At 50.2% G+C, this 15,533-nt stretch overlaps 1 protein-coding gene across 6 annotated transcripts in view; it reads left to right on the top strand.

Annotated features, from left to right (window-relative positions):
- Positions 1 to 15,533, top strand: part of TTC28 (tetratricopeptide repeat domain 28) — a 590,183-nt gene that overhangs the window by 45,896 nt on the left and 528,754 nt on the right. The window contains exon 1 of one of the 6 annotated variants that reach the window (XM_075898912.1): positions 7,622 to 8,158. The exons of the other annotated variants lie outside the window; for them this stretch is intronic. Coding sequence (XP_075755027.1) covers positions 8,066 to 8,158 — 93 coding nt within the window. The 5' untranslated portion in view covers positions 7,622 to 8,065. Of the gene's footprint in view, positions 1 to 7,621; positions 8,159 to 15,533 lie in introns of those variants that run through there. 6 annotated transcript variants of the gene reach the window in all.

Raw genomic sequence — 15,533 nt, 5'->3', positions numbered from 1 at the left:
TGTTTTTAGTTATCAAACTGAATGATATGTACTGGAGATTTTGCTCTATTATGAGCTGCAGCCTCTGGTTCACGACAGAAGTTGTCTTTTTCCCTTGGTCCAGTAATCTTCTGTTTGTATTTCCTACATTTTCTTTCAATCCAGGGGTGCTTAAGAAAATGAAAAGAGAAAAATCAACATTACGCATCATGTCACCCGTATGGCCAGGAGAATAGTGGTTCTTCAAGAGCTCCACTGTTGGTGACGGGTGGCCCTCACAGCCACAGATTGGAGTCGTTTGAAGCAGTTATCATTTGGGCTGTGCATGTGTGAAAAGCACCTCCTGCCGTTCATGCCTTGGTGCTTTGTGCATGCGGCCCAACTCCCCCTTTAGTACCTTGCTTGCTGCCCTCAGTTGTAGATGGACCTTGTCTCTTGCCTCAAGCATTTTCTCTTCACGCAGTTAGCTAGTGTAGTGCGTTGTTGTTTCTTTCTAGATAATTAGCAGTTATTTTTCTTATCTGTTTGAGAAAAAAAATTTCATTTGAGTGGGCTTGTGAGGCAGCAGGGCCTTTTGACTGAAAAGTCCAGCTGTTTGCCTTTCCTCCCCACATCCTAGCTCATGCTTGTTAAAAAGAACGAAGAAGAGAGGAAAAGGCATTCTGGGGTTCAAAAAGTGAGACTCAGTGCAGTAGCGGAGGTTTAGATTGGACATTAGGAAAAAATTCCTAACTGTCAGGGTGGTCAAATATTGGAATAAATTGCCAAGGGAGGTGGTGGAATCTCCCTCTCTGGAGATATTTAAGAACAGGTTAGATAGACATCTGTCAGGGATGGTGTAGACGGAGCTTGATCCTGCCTTGAGGGCGGGGGGCTGGACTCGATGACCTCTCGAGGTCCCTTCCAGTCCTATTATTCTATGATTCTATGATTCTATGAAACCCATGCCTGTGTTGGACAGTCATGCATCCTGTATTCTCTGGGAGAGGCTCATGTATCTCAAAAATGTGATCTTTGCCATAGCCTGATGATCCATGCCCGAAAGGACAGGGAGCTTTGGCTCGGATTGATTTTATTTGAAAAGGCAATGCAATCCATGGATGGGTCGTACCCCCCTCCATCTGAGACAGTGAAGAAAAGAGCCACCTCACCCGTGCCATGTAGGGCCTCAAAGAAGAGTGCTTCTCCAGCTAAATCTTTTCTTCTGACCCCGTCTCCCAGAGTTAGTGGGGAGACGCACCGGGTGTGTCCACTACCACAGTGCCAAAACCATCCACAGGCACTGCTTCCTTTGGGGCTTGCACCTCCTCAGTGCCAACCTAAACGTCCTTGGCACCAGAGGCCGCACAAGGACAATCCTCAGTATCAGCCCCAAGATCCAGTGCTGACAAAGCTTCTTTGCCACTTGCTGGAATTCCAAATCCCCCCACTTTTGCTTTTGGGCTGGCCTTGGCCAGAGCTCATAGGGAGATGCTTTCCTGATACACTGGAACCAACCACTACTGCGCGTTTCCACCAATTCCGCTCATCCCATTCTGTGAGTCCTGTGCAAGATTTGCTGTGATGGTGCCTTGGTCATCTTGATAGTCCCATCATGGTCCCAGCACACCTGGTTCCCATTTCTCCACCGCATGTTGCTAGAGCCACCACACACTCCTTTCCTCACCATCACAACCTCTAGACCCTCACCTGGATAAAGGGAGCAATAATGGCTCTGATGCAACTTCCCCTTGGGAAATTCACGAGCCCTCCACAGCAAAAAGAGTGCTCAAAAGCAAAACCTTCACAAGCCCACTCTCACCCACTACGAATTAGCTAGGGAGATGATCCAGGCACCTTGGGCATTGATAAATCTTGAGTCTCCTCACTAACAGGCTCAAAACTGCAGTCTAAACAGCCCACAAAGTTGGCTTCCCAGCCATGGAAAAGAGCACCTATGGCCCCAGAACAACAAAGGCACCACCAGCATCAGTAGCTCTGTTGGTGCCAGCACTGTCCCTGGCACCCTGCAAGACTCTGGCACGGTTTTTGCCTCGGGCACTGGGAAAAGCCAGAGCAACAGCCTAGTCCCAGGTCTCCCAGTGCTTCAAAGTTGGCATGAGCTGACTCGGCACCATGGCATAGAACATCAATCCACCACCGCTTCCCAATGTGCAGCAAAATGCACGCTGCATTAGTAACTGACCGGGCTATCCCCGGACGAGCCCTTGGCATATCATCGCTCTCACTTCCCCTCATCAATGAGGGGTTCTCCTCCCTTGCCATGCTTACCCACTTTATTGCAATATAGTGGCTACCAGGGGGATGCAAGAAGTGTTTTCTCCTCACACCATTCTTCCCCAGAGAGACCACATGCATCATATGGGGCACACCAACTAAGGTACTACCAGTACCCTCCATGTCACCCCCATTGGCCATACTATCCTTAGCATCATAGTTGCTGCTCCTTCTGTTGTTATTGGGCACCATGACACAGTTCCACTGCCCTGCTCACTCCTGCACAGAGATCACTGCAGTCTACACAATCTGATCTATTACCCCCTCCAACAGAGGACACAGACCTTGACGAAGGGCAGATTGTGGATGATCTAAGCATCCAACAATTGGAGATGCCACCCAATGATAACTTGTCTTCTGCAACTGATGAAGCAGTTATCCAAGAGTATCCCTCACCTAGTGATGACCTTAAACAGTTTCAAGATCTATACAGAAGAGTTGCTGTCAGTCAGGACGTTGTGCTATAAGAAGTACAGTAAAAGTAGCACAAGCTTTTAAAGAACCTCCAGCTCTCCACAAAATCCAAAATTGTGCTTCCCCTGGACGAAGAAATATTGGAAGCAGCAGACCAAGTATGGCAAACGCCAGTCACAGCCCCCCAACTAACAAAAGAGCTGATAGAAAATACTTTGTTCCATTAAAAGGCATGGACTTTTTCTTCTTATACCCTCAACCTAATTCTCTAGTGGTTAATGCTATAAATCAAAGGCCTAAAACCACTCAATTCAAAATAAATACACAAGACCAGTGGTCCCCAACGTTTCAAGGTTGTCGGGCGCCGGGGGGGGCCATTTGCCCGCCGGGCGCCAGGGGGCGTGGCTGTTTGCGCCCCGGGGGCAGCCCCCCCCATAGCTGCATGCCTGGGGCCGGCGCTCCCCCCGCCAGCGCCGCGCGCTCGGGGCCGGCACTCCCCCCGCCAGCGCCGCGCGCTCGGGGCCGGCGCTCCCCCCGCCAGCGCCGCGCGCTCGGGGCCGGCGCTCCCCCCGCCAGCGCCGCGCGCTCGGGGCCGGCGCTCCCCCCGCCAGCGCCGCGCGCTCGGGGCCGGCGCTCCCCCCGCCAGCGCCGCGCGCTCGGGGCCAGCGCTCCCCCCGCCCAGTGCCGCGCGCCCGGGGCCGGCGCTCCCTCCGCCCAGTGCCGCGCGCCCGGGGCCGGCGCTCCCCCCGCCATGCGTCCGGTGCCAGGCCAGCCCCGAGCACCTGGTGGGCGCATGGAAATGCCCCTGCGGGCGCCATGGCACCCACGGGCACCGTGTTGGGGACCACGGCACAAGACAAAGACCATAAATGCCAGGACTTGTTTGGGACAAAAATGTACTCCTCCTCAACCCTTCAGCTGTGCATAGCTAATTACACAACCGTACTCACAAATCTTGACTTTGACAACTATGCAAAACTAACAGAACTCATACAGCACCTCCCAGATGATAAGAGGCCGATCTTGAAAGCCGTTCTCAAAGAGGGGTCTACTATATCTCACACAGCTCTACAGATGGCTCTCGATGCTGCAGACACTGCGGCAAGATGTAAGGCAACATCGATAGTAATGAGACGCTCATCCTGGCTTCAGGGAGCTGGAGTCCCTAAGGATCTCCAAGCCAAGGTAGAAGACCTACTGGTTGACAAGGACAAATCACTTTCCATAAAGACTGACAAGGCCTTGCATTCTAGTAAAGACTTATGCACCACCTTGTGTACCCTAGGAATGTATACTCCTCCTTCCCAAAGGAAGCATTATACACTCTACCAGAGACATATTTGGCAGCCAGCAGCATCATTGACCACTTGACCAAAGTAGTTTCCTATCACAAAACCAACAGCAAAGAGCCCCCAAAACATGCTCTTCCATGGCTTAAGCCTCTAGGCAGCAGGTTTGAAAATTTGCTTGATGATCTGCCTGACCCCTCCTCCACACCAGTGCCAAGCATGTCCAACATCTTCTACCACCTGTTACGCCCTTTCTACAACCAGTGGGCAGCAGTCACCATAGATTTTGGTGGGTTTTAGAAATTATCAGCTGTGGGTATGCTGTCCCTTTCACATTGATCCCCCTCCAACCTTTCTACCCTCTCTCTCCCTTTTCAGGGATCCATCTCACGAAATGCTGTTCTGCCAAGAAATCTAACACCATCTCAACATAGAACTGTAGAGTCGGTCACCAAACCATACCACGGGAGAGGATTTTACTCAAACTACTTTCTCACCAAAAAGAGAACAGGGGGTTCTGTCTTAGACCTCTGCCAGATGAAGTGCTGCAAGCAGCACTTCAAAATGGTTACACTCACCACAATTATCCCAGCACTAGACAAAAGAAACTGGTTTGCAGGCCTCAGCCTCCAGCATGCATACTTCCATATCATAATACATCCCGTGCACAGACATTTTCTATGCTTTACAGTAGCATAGACCATTTTTAGTACAGAGTCCTCCTGTTCGGATTCTCCTTCACCCCCAGAGTCTTTTCCAAGACCTTGGCAGTTGTCGCAGCGCATCTTCGATGAAGAGACATCACAATATTCCCTTATTTGGATGATTGTCTCATTCGCGGCCCCTCTCCACAGGCCACAATGGATATGATCAGATTGACAAAAGACCTTCCTCCAGTCTCTAGGGTTCATTGTTAACAAGAAAAAATCCACTGTACGCCCCACACAATCCCTGGAGTTTATAGGGGTTCACATAGATTCCATGACGGCATGTGCCTATCTTCCCAATCAATGCTTCTAGACTATAAAAAGCCTAGTTTCAGTTGTGACTACCAGCCCAACCTTTCCCATTTAACTGGTCTCAAAATCACGGGGCATATGGCAGCTACCACATATGTCATTGCACACGCCCAACTACACTTTTGATGTTTCCAACATAGGATTGCCTTGGTGTGTACTCCAACCAAACACCACAGACATGTTTCACCTCCCCCAAAAGTCCTTACCTCGTTACAGTGGTGGACCTAGGTGCACAGCCTCTTGGGTGGGGTGCACCGAGACCAACCATCCAAACAAATCACTATGGATGCCTCATTTCTAGGCTGCGGTGCCCACTTCCAGCAACCATAAACACAAGGGAAGTGGTCCAACAATGAGTCTAGGTTCCATATCAACCTGTTTGAATTTTGAATTTTGGTTCATAACGCATGCAGACACTTCTTTCCATATATCCAGGGCTCCACAGTGCGTATTCTCAGCAACAATATGACCACAATGTACTACATTAACTGCCCTGGGGGGGAGGGGGAGGCAGCCAGATCACCATCCCTATGCACAGAGGTGATTCAGCTCTGGAATTGGTGTATCTACCACAACATAACCATCATGGTGCATACCTACCTGGGAACAAGAATACCATGGACCAGTACCCTTAGCCACTTTGTCACATACCATGAACGGGAACTGCACAGTCAAGTCAGCCATGACCTATTCCAACTTTGGGGTCGACCGCAGATGGACCTCTTTGCAACCAGCCAATATTCCAAATGCCCCCAGTACTGTTTGAGAGTGGGCATAGGGCCCAATTCATTGGGGGATGCAATATTCTTCCAATGAAATACTCACCTGTTATATGCCTTTCCTCCTATCCCTCTGATGCCCAGAGTCCTCTGGAAGATACAGCTAGACTGGGACCGTGTAATTCTAATAGCCCCAGCTTGGTCTCAGCAGACCTGGTTTCCATGTCTCTATCAACTGTCTCACTGACCTTCTTACCCACTTCTAGCCCTCTAGGACCTCCTCTCCCAAAGCAAGCATGCGATCCTCCATCCCCAGCTACAAACACTGCACTGGATAGCCGATACCTATCTGGTTCTTGGAAGCACAGAAACAATGTTCACATGAAGTAAAAACTCTACTACTTTATAGCAGAAGACACACTACATGCTTTGCTTGTACAAATGGCAATGATTTAAGGGGTTGTGTACCCAGAAGGGAGTCCAACTATCCATGTCTTCGCTTCACTTCATCCGGAATACATCATGCACCTGAAACAACACAATTTATCACTTGCGTCACTGTGAGTTCACCTGGCCACGATCATGGCCTTTAACCTACCCCATCCCATCCCATCCCATCCCATCTCTAAGAGGTTTTGGGAGGGCCTGCAGAACCTTCATCCACCACGTAGCTCTGTACCTCCTACTTGGGATTTAGAACTGTTTCTTCACTCACTCACAAAATCACCTTTCGAGCCAATGGCAACTTTATCACTTATCTTCCTCACCATGAAAACTCTGCTCCTGCTGGCAATCGCGTCTGCAAGGAAAGTTAGTGAACTCACAGCTCTCACCTCCATATACGACCTTTCACAAACACAAAAATTATTTTACAACCCCTGTCCCTCCTTCTTACCCAAAGTTTGTTCCAAATTTCATATTAATGAACCAATCGTCCTTCCCACTGTCTATCCCAAACCTCATTGCCCCAGAGACGAAACCATACTGGACACTCTAGATGTGAGAAGGTCCATTGCATTTTACATAGACAGTATGCAGTCTTTTCGACTATCACAAAGACTGATTGTCTTTCTAGCCAAAAGGTCCACTTTCTTCCCAGAACATATAAAAACTGATAACATCCTGTATTACCACCTGCTACTCACTCCAGAAGAGGGAAATACCCAGGACTCCCAAAGCTCATTCCACCAGGAGCAATGGCAACATCAATTGCCTTCCTCAGAGCAGTCTCTCTCCAAGAAAACATTTGGGCTGCCATCTGGTCATCTAACCATATGTTCATGAAGCACTATGCAATTCCACTGTGCTCGACAATGGACACCGCAGTAGCTACTGCGTTCCTGTCCATGGTCCACAACAATTAGTTGAAGCCCACCTACCAAATAACTGGGCACTGCTACACAGTCACCAACAGTGGCGTACCCACAGGCACATCACTTGAAGAAGAAAGAAAAGTTATTTGCTCTGTGCAGTAACAATGGTTTTTGAGATGTGAGTACTCATGGGTACTCCACTACCCTCCTTCCTCCCCTCTTCTTCGGTCATTAACAACTTGCCAGGAGTTGGGCTGCATGTGCTAACTTCAAAGGCAAGAACAACATGCACCTCTTACACATGCACAGCCCGACTGGAGACTGCTGTAAAAGTCTCTGCTCCGCAGTGCCAGGATGAGCCCGACATCAACAGTAGAAGGCCCATGGGGACACATATCTCATAGAACCATTGTTACTGCATAGGGTGAGTAACTTCTCTTTCCTGGTTGCCATCTCCTGGGCCAGGAGGCTCAGCGAGATAGGAACTTTGATGGCCAACCTACTTTAGTCTTCTCAAAGGACAAAGTGACTTTACAACCACATCCTCCATTTCTGCCCAAAATTGGTACCTCATTCCACATAAATGAGCCAATAGTTTTGCCCACTCTTCCCCCAAAACTGCATGCATCCCCTAGGTTTCATTCAATGGGCATTCAGTGGGCATTAACCTTCTACATAGACAGGACGTGTGCTTTTTGTAAATCTCCACTCCTCTTTGTCTTTATTGCAGAGTGATCCAGGGACAGATCTCCAGATGGATCTCATCTTGCATAGTACACTGTTACTCTATCTGAAACAAGTCATTCATCTCTCCACCAAGAGTACACTCCACTTGTACAACTGCCACCTGTACTTCCTTGTTGAACAAAGTGCCTTTTAGGGACATCTACCAGACAGCAACCTGGTAATCTGATCACATCTTTGCCTGGCATTATGCCATCATGCCTCAGCTGGCAGTTGATACAGCTGTGGTTACAGCGGTGATATCTTCAGCTGCCAAGCAGTGATTCTGAGTCCCACCATCCACACTGAGTACTGCTGTGTAGGCAGCAACAATGGAGCATCCATGGGGACATCACCCAAAGAAGAAAAGGAAGTTACTCACCCTGTGCAGTAATGACTGTGTGTCCCTGTGTGTGTCCTTCGAGGTGTGTGTCCCTAGGGTGCTTGTGACAGGGCGTTTGCGGTGCACTGGCCCTTTAAGGGGCTGATCGTGAAGGGGAAGGGAAGAGCAGAGTGAAGCCCAGCTGAGGCAGCTCAGCTAATGAGGGCCCAGCTGGGGACTATATAAAAAGGGACTCCTGGAGGGAGGAGAAGAAACCTTACTTCTGTTCTGGCGGGAGAGCAGTAGGGATCTGACTGCCAGGGACGCGAGAGGCTTCCTGGAGATAGAGCAGGGGTGGGGAGGTTCTGGCCAAGTAAGCCCCAGGCTGTAAGGCCTGAAGCCTTGGGGGCTGCGAGAGGCAGCCACGGTAGGCAGGGCTGTGAGAGGCAGCCTGGTAGGCAGAGGCATCAGGTCCACACAGCCCTTTGCAGGTGATGAGTGGCTGTTACAGACTGCAGTCTGCCCCGGAGGCAGGGGCTAGAGGAAGAGTGGCAGCTGTAACCGACTGAACAGCAGCTGAACAGACTACACCTGTAACAGTCTCACTACATTAATCGTTTATGAAGATAGCATTTCCCATGGCAATCAGGTCTGTAAGGTGAGTTCCAGAACTTCCATCTCTTCTGGCTGGCTCTCTTTCTGTGGACTTCCATTAAGACAAGGTTTCCTTTAGGTAGGAGATCCCCAAAGTTCATGCACAAGGTAGTTTTTCATCAGAACCAAATTATTGGTCTTCTAGTCTTCTTCCTGAAATACCATTCTTTTAAAGCTGAAGAAGGGGTACGTCGTTCTGACATTCATAGGGCTTTGACCTTTTACTTGGGCTGCACTAGGTCCTTCAAAGCCTCTGCTGGACTTTTTGTAGCCTATCCTGACACAGAGATCAATCAAAGTCAGTTTAGATAATTTTACATTGGATTGTTTTAGTACATTAAGTTTTGCTATAATCTTGCTTAAGTCTCTACTGAGAATAAGGGCTCTTACTTCATCAGGGCTCAGTTCACTTCAACATTTTTTGAACAGTTTTCTGATGGCAGATATTGCAAAGCAGTAGTATGGTCTCAATCTCACACCACTTTCCTAACCGCTTCTTAATTAGGGAATGTGTTTGTGGTGATAGTCAAGTATCATAGCTGTGTTCAGACAAATACTCAGGCCACGTCTACACAGGCAGACATAAAGTGCTGGCAGTTATAGTGCTGCTCAGAGAGCACAGCGGCGAAAACATATTGGGTGACCACGCTGTCAGCTACCAGTGCATTAGCATGACCACATGCACGGCACTTACAGCGCCTTTTAGAGTGGTGCCTTCTGGGCACCTATTCCAGGGTATGTCTACACTACCACCCTAGTTCGAACTAGGGTGGTTAATGTAGGCAAACGAAGTTGCAAATGAAGCCTGGGATTTGAATTTCCCGGGCTTCATTTGCATCTTGCCGGGCGCCGCCATTTTTAAATGTCCGCTAGTTCGGACTTCGTGCCCGCGGCTACACGCGGCATGAACTAGGTAGTTCGGATTAGGCTTCCTATTCCGAACTACCGGTGGAACGAGGTGGAACGACGTGTACCGGTAGTTCGGAATAGGAAGCCTAAACTACGGTGGTAGTGTAGACATACCCCCACTGAGCACCTCTTCCTCTTCTGCAGCAGAGGTTTGTGGAGAGATGCAGGTCATCCTTGATCCTGGTGCAATGCCCTATGATGCATCGTTTTGCATCCCAGCAACCCTTCGGCTTCTGTTCACATTTGGTGCCTGCCATCTTTCAATGACTTCTGTGCTGCATGCTCTACTTTCTTGATGTGCAGGAATGGATCCTCGTCATTGATGAAAATACTGAGTCACTAACACGTCACTCATGGCAGTTGACTTATTCCTGAAGTTGCAAAGTAACGAGTCCCAGCAGAGTTTGTACGACATGAGATTTTGTAAGACATGTGGTATTCACAGAGGTACTGACCACAGTGGTACGTCACTTTTTGGGCTCAGGAAACAAGCACTCAGTGATGGAATCACATAGTCATGCAAGCCTGGGATGACAAGCAGCAGCTGCAGAACTTGCGGATGAGGATAGCCACTGTCATGGGACTCTATGCTGAGCTCACCCCCACACTGTGAACCAAGGACACGCGAATAGGAGCTGTCCTGTTCGTGGAGAAATGCATGGTGATCCCATTGTGAAAGCTGGCTACTCCAGATAGCTTTTGTTCGGTTGCCAATCATTTCAGTGGGCAAGTCTATCACTGGACTTGTGCTGATGGAAGTGTGCAGGGCCATCAAGCTTTACTCAGGCACAGTGCCTGGAGGCTGAGTTTGAACAGCCCTAGACCAGGTTTCCATCAGAACCCAATTATTGGTTTTCTAGTCTTCTTCCTGAAATGCCATTCTTTCAAAGTTGAAGAAGGGTTACATAGCAATTAGAGAAACACAGCATGGGGCCCTAAGGATTAGGGATGCCTTGAGGCAGCAATTTGATGCTGAAAGTCAGTTAAACTTGTTGCCATGTCCAGGAGGGCAGTGACTGCATTGCGAGGGGAATACTCTCATTGGTGTGTGTGTTGCACTTGGTGCTACCGTGACCATAGCTTTGCTGGGATACACTGACTTTTATGCAATGGAATAAAGATTGCTTTAAACATGTGAATTTCCTTTATTAAACACAAAGTAAATGTGGGGCAGCATGAGCATCAAACATACATCTGCAGTGTGGGAGACAGGCAGGTAGGATGGGGGGATGCAAGAGTTGGGGCATGCTGCGAGTATTTCACAGATTTGTGTGTGTCCATGGTTCATATGAAGCCCCACCTTCTGATGTGCTGTGGAAGGGGGGTTGCAGTTCATCAGGGCTAAGGTGTATGCAGATTGGCATTAAGTGCATCAGCAGCCTGTGGGAGCCTGCATGGTTGGAGGTTTGGTGACCTTGTGTGGAGTGTAGTGGATGGCATCCAGGGACAGAATGGTGCCCAAATTGCATTGGCGGGAATGGGGGGGCGGAAGATGTACTGGAAAAAGTTTTGGGGCACAGGCTGCAAAGAGGGTCATGCAGCTGCTTAGTCTGAAGTTCTAGCAGTGCCGCTAATGTGTTCGCTTGCTGCTCCATAATATTTAGGAGCCACTGCATGCTCTCTTTCCACTCCCTTTTGTCACTGTCCCTCCACTTCTGCATTTTCTTTTGTGTTCAGCGTCTGCATGGCTCAGGATCTCAAAAACGTCTCTCCAGATTTTCTGGGTCACTTTCATGCCCATCTCAGACACTTTGTAGGAGTAAAATTTTCTAGAGACTAATATTCTGAGGTCAGCTCTATTAAGGAAAAAATTGCAAAATGTCACACAAGGCACATTGGTCAAATATTGGAATAAATTGCCAAGGGAGGTGGTGGAATCTCCCTCTCTGGAGATATTTAAGAACAGGTTAGATAGACATCTGTCAGGGATGGTGTAGGTGGAGCTTGGTCCTGCCTTGAGGGCGGGGGGCTGGACTCGATGACCTCTCGAGGTCCCTTCCAGTCCTATTATTCTATGATTCTATGATTGTTAACACTAGACACAGCACTGCTCCAACCCCACTGAAATATTTACCAGTGGTCTCCATCCTTTTTACACCGGATATAACTTTTTAAATGTCAGGGCAAGCCAAGATCTACCCCCATCCTTCCCCAAGACCTCACCCCTTCCTTGAGGCCCCGCTCTCTCTGTTCCCCTCCTCTCCATCATTTGCTGTCTTCAGCCCATACTCACTCTCACTGGGTTGAGACAGGAGGTGCAGGGTTTGGGGTGGGAATGAGGGATTTGATAGGTACAAGCTCTGGGAGGGAATTTGGGTGCAGCTGGAGGTGGAGAAGGGGCTGCTGGCTCAGGGAGGGGCTCCAGGGTGGAGAGTGTTGGGGTTGGGGTGCTGAGCAGCTGCGGGCTTGTGGATGTGAGGGTGCAGGAGTTTGGCTTGGGGTATATGAGGGGCTCGGGTCACAGGTTTGTGATGTGTGGATGGTGGCAGAAGACTGAGAATGTGGGGGTGTAGGAGGTTGGGGATACGAGGGGCTCAGGATGGGTGTTCCAGTGTATGATCAGCTCAGATTTCGAGTCTGGGTGTGTGTGTGTGTGCAGGAGTGTTATGATGATGCAGCCAGATGGGGCTTGCTGGCCAGGCTTCATTTTTAAACAAAATATTAGGTCAAACATAAAATGTTTCAGCATTGTCTTTATTTATGAGAAGAGTGGGGAACCTGTTTTGAGTCAGGGGTCACTGACCCACAGAAAAGAGTTGGGGCCACACAAGTGAGATGCAAAAAAACAATTCCTCCAAAAAACCCCAAGCCTCACTAATGTGGCCCCAACTCATTTCCTGGCACTCCAGCCCCAGGCCAGATTAACTCTTCTGGAGTTCCAGGGTTAGTGGAGTTTGTCTGAGGTGGGGCCAAAAATGAGGAATCCAGTGTGCCAGTGACTGGGATAGGAATGGTGATTCAGAATCTGGGTGGAAAATAGTGTATAGGAGCAACCTGGGGTCAGGTGTCTGGCCAGGAGGGAGGGGGCAGGAGCAGGGTGCTGGTGGGTGTCTGGCCAGGGGACAGTGTGCTGGATGCTGACTGACCAGGGGGTAGGGGCAGGGTTCTGGTGGGTGTCTGGCCACAGGGCAAGAGCAGGGTGCTGGATGAGGTCTGGCCAGGGGCAGGGTGTTGGTGGAGTTTTGGCTGGGGGCAGGGGTAAGGTGCTGGTGTGGGTTTGGGCAGGGGGCAGGGTGCTGGTAGGGGTTTGGCTAGGGGGCAGGGTGTTGGTGGGGGCAGAGGGCAGGTGGGAGTCTGGCCAGGGGGCAGATGCTGATGGGGGCTTAGTCATGGGGCAGGTGCTGGTGGGGGGTCTGGGCAGGGGGCAGAACAGGGTGCTGTATGGTGTCTGGCCAGGGGGAAGGGTGCTGGTGGGGGTTTGGGCAGGAGATGGGTGCTGAGGCAGGAAGCAGGGTTCTGTATGGTGTCTGTCCCAGGGGAAGGGTGCTGGTGGGGGCTGAGGCAGGGTGCTGGTGGGACAGGGGCAGGAGGCAGGGTGCCGGGACAGGGTGTTGTATGGTGTCTGGCCAAGGGGAAGGGTGCTGGGGCAGGGAGCAGGGTGCTGGTGGGTTGTGGGGCCGGGGGGCAGGGTACTGGTGAGTGCTGGGGCAGGATGCTAGGCCTGGAGGCAAGGTGCTGGTGGGGACTGGGGCAGAATACTCATGGGGGTCTGGCCTGGGGGAGGGGACAGGGACAGCTCAGCCACTACCTGGGGATCCCGCAGCTGCATGCCAGGTCAGGGTCTCAGGAAGCACATGAGCTGCTCTTCTCCTCCCCCGAGCAGCTGTGTCTGTCGCTCCGCTGGGGACTTCCTTTCCCCTGCTGTCTTCCTGCATGGGAGGGAGACAGGAGTAGTAGTAGTCCTGGGACCACGCCAGTTCAAACGTCTCAGGAAGCGCACAGCTGTTGTGGAGAGCGGAGGAAAAACGTGCATACTTCCTGAGAAGTTTGAGCTGGTATGATCCCAGGATTCTTTCCCTCTGTACCCTCCATCCCCTGCCTGCACACTGCATTGCAAGGCAGCAGAGGAAAGGAAGTTCCTGGTGGCACGTCAGACTTGGCTGTTTGTGGGAAGAGAAGAGCAGCTTGCATTATTCTTGAGACCTGGACCTGGTGTGCAGCTGCGGGATTTCCCCCTCCCCCCCCCCCCCACACTGCAGGAAGCCAGTGCTGCCTCCATTTTTGCAGGAGGTAGCATTAGTGCGGGTTCCTTCTTGGGAATGCGGGGGCAGGCCCGGAATGCCTTGAGATCAACTGGTTATGCCCCTGTAGTCAACCAGTCGATCATTACTGATGGGTTGGTGACCACAAACTTACATGGTCCGCAATGAGTGTACATAACATAAAGGAACCCCACAGTGGTAAGTTCACCATAAAGGGCACCAAAGGAAACCCAAGGTGTGGTGGGGTAGGTGAAAGGGCTGGGAAAACCCTTGCTGTGTTGGCATGGGTGGAGGTATCCTTTGTGTAGTTGGGCAAGAGAACCCCTTGTTGTAGAATCCCTTGCTTCAGTTGGGTATGATGCCAAGGAACAGGGGAATTCATTTGCAAATGGCTGTGCTGTGTTTTTGGCAGATGTGAATTAGGGAGTGGGCAAAAGATTTTGTAATGATCTCTCATTTCCACAGGCTGTGGTCACCTTGGAAGACATTTCTCTACTTAGGGGGAGCAAAGAAGGGTATTTTACTCGATTTCAGTCCTGGACCATATGTAGCTTGTCTTTGCATAGCCATGGTGTCCTATGGCAAGGGAATGTCAGCCTTTAGGGGTCAAGTACCATGTTTGCTTTGTCAGCTAATCTGAGAAGGGTGGCACAGCAGCTGCATGAAGCTTTCAATGAGGTCTGCAATGCAGATTACCGAGACATTAGTCATTGCATCAACTGTTGGTCATTTGACTGACTCTCTGCTTGTAGCAGCATTACCCAGAACTCAGCCTCCTTTCTGTAATCCTTCCATGCCCAGCAAGTAGCTTGAATGCTTCCCAAGCCACTTACCAACCACATCATCCGTAGCCTTTGAGAGCTGGAAGTAGCTCGCTCCTTCAGGGGTACAAAACAACTTTTGACTGCAAGCCTGTATGGATGCCAAGTCTTCCTCTGGCTCTCTGTCCCACTGAGCACACTTGGCCACAGCTTCCTCCTCCTATCTCCATCCACTGCTGGATGCCACCAGAGCTCTGAGATATCTACAGGGGAGTGGAGATGGGGAGACTTCCAAGTGTATCATCCAGCTCTTTGTAGAACCTGCAGTACCTGCGCAGTGGTTGGCTTTCTGTGCCTTGTGGTAGGCATTTTGCAGCTCCTTCAATTTGACCCTGTGCCGCAGTACATCCCGGTCATAGTCCCTTTCGGTTATGCACTTAGAGATGTGTTCATAGTTATCATAATTCGTATGGCTGGAGCTCAGGTGGGACTAGAGTGACTCCACTCCCCAAACACACATGAAGTCTAGCATGTCTACATGACCCCTAAACCAAAGATCTGGTGCATGAAGCAGGCATGGCTAGCTGGTGAGATGCACTACGAACACACCATGCATCACCGAGCAAACAGGAAGCTGACTTTCACATTTCAAAAAGAATGCAAGAGTAGGCCTTGGTGACCTGGTTGGTCTCCTGAGAGCAGTCATTGTAGAGTTCAAATAGAGGAGCAGAGAGGCTGAAACAGGAATTGTGAGAAAGATGCCAAAGGCCAGTCAAGATGCAGTACTACACCACGGTGTCCACACTGACGCCTGAGTGCACTACACAGCACAGCAAGCTCTGTGTTTCTCATGGAGGTAGTTTACCTTGAGTGCACTCACTGCAGAGTTTCCAGTGTCTGTGCCTTTCCAGTGTCGACACCTCAAGAGTTACAGGCGTGGGTTCTTATTTAC

This window comes from Pelodiscus sinensis, chromosome 15, assembly GCF_049634645.1.
Source record: "Pelodiscus sinensis isolate JC-2024 chromosome 15, ASM4963464v1, whole genome shotgun sequence".
In the NCBI taxonomy this organism is placed as follows: domain Eukaryota; kingdom Metazoa; phylum Chordata; order Testudines; family Trionychidae; genus Pelodiscus; species Pelodiscus sinensis.
This window is presented reverse-complemented; position numbering and strand designations above follow the sequence as displayed.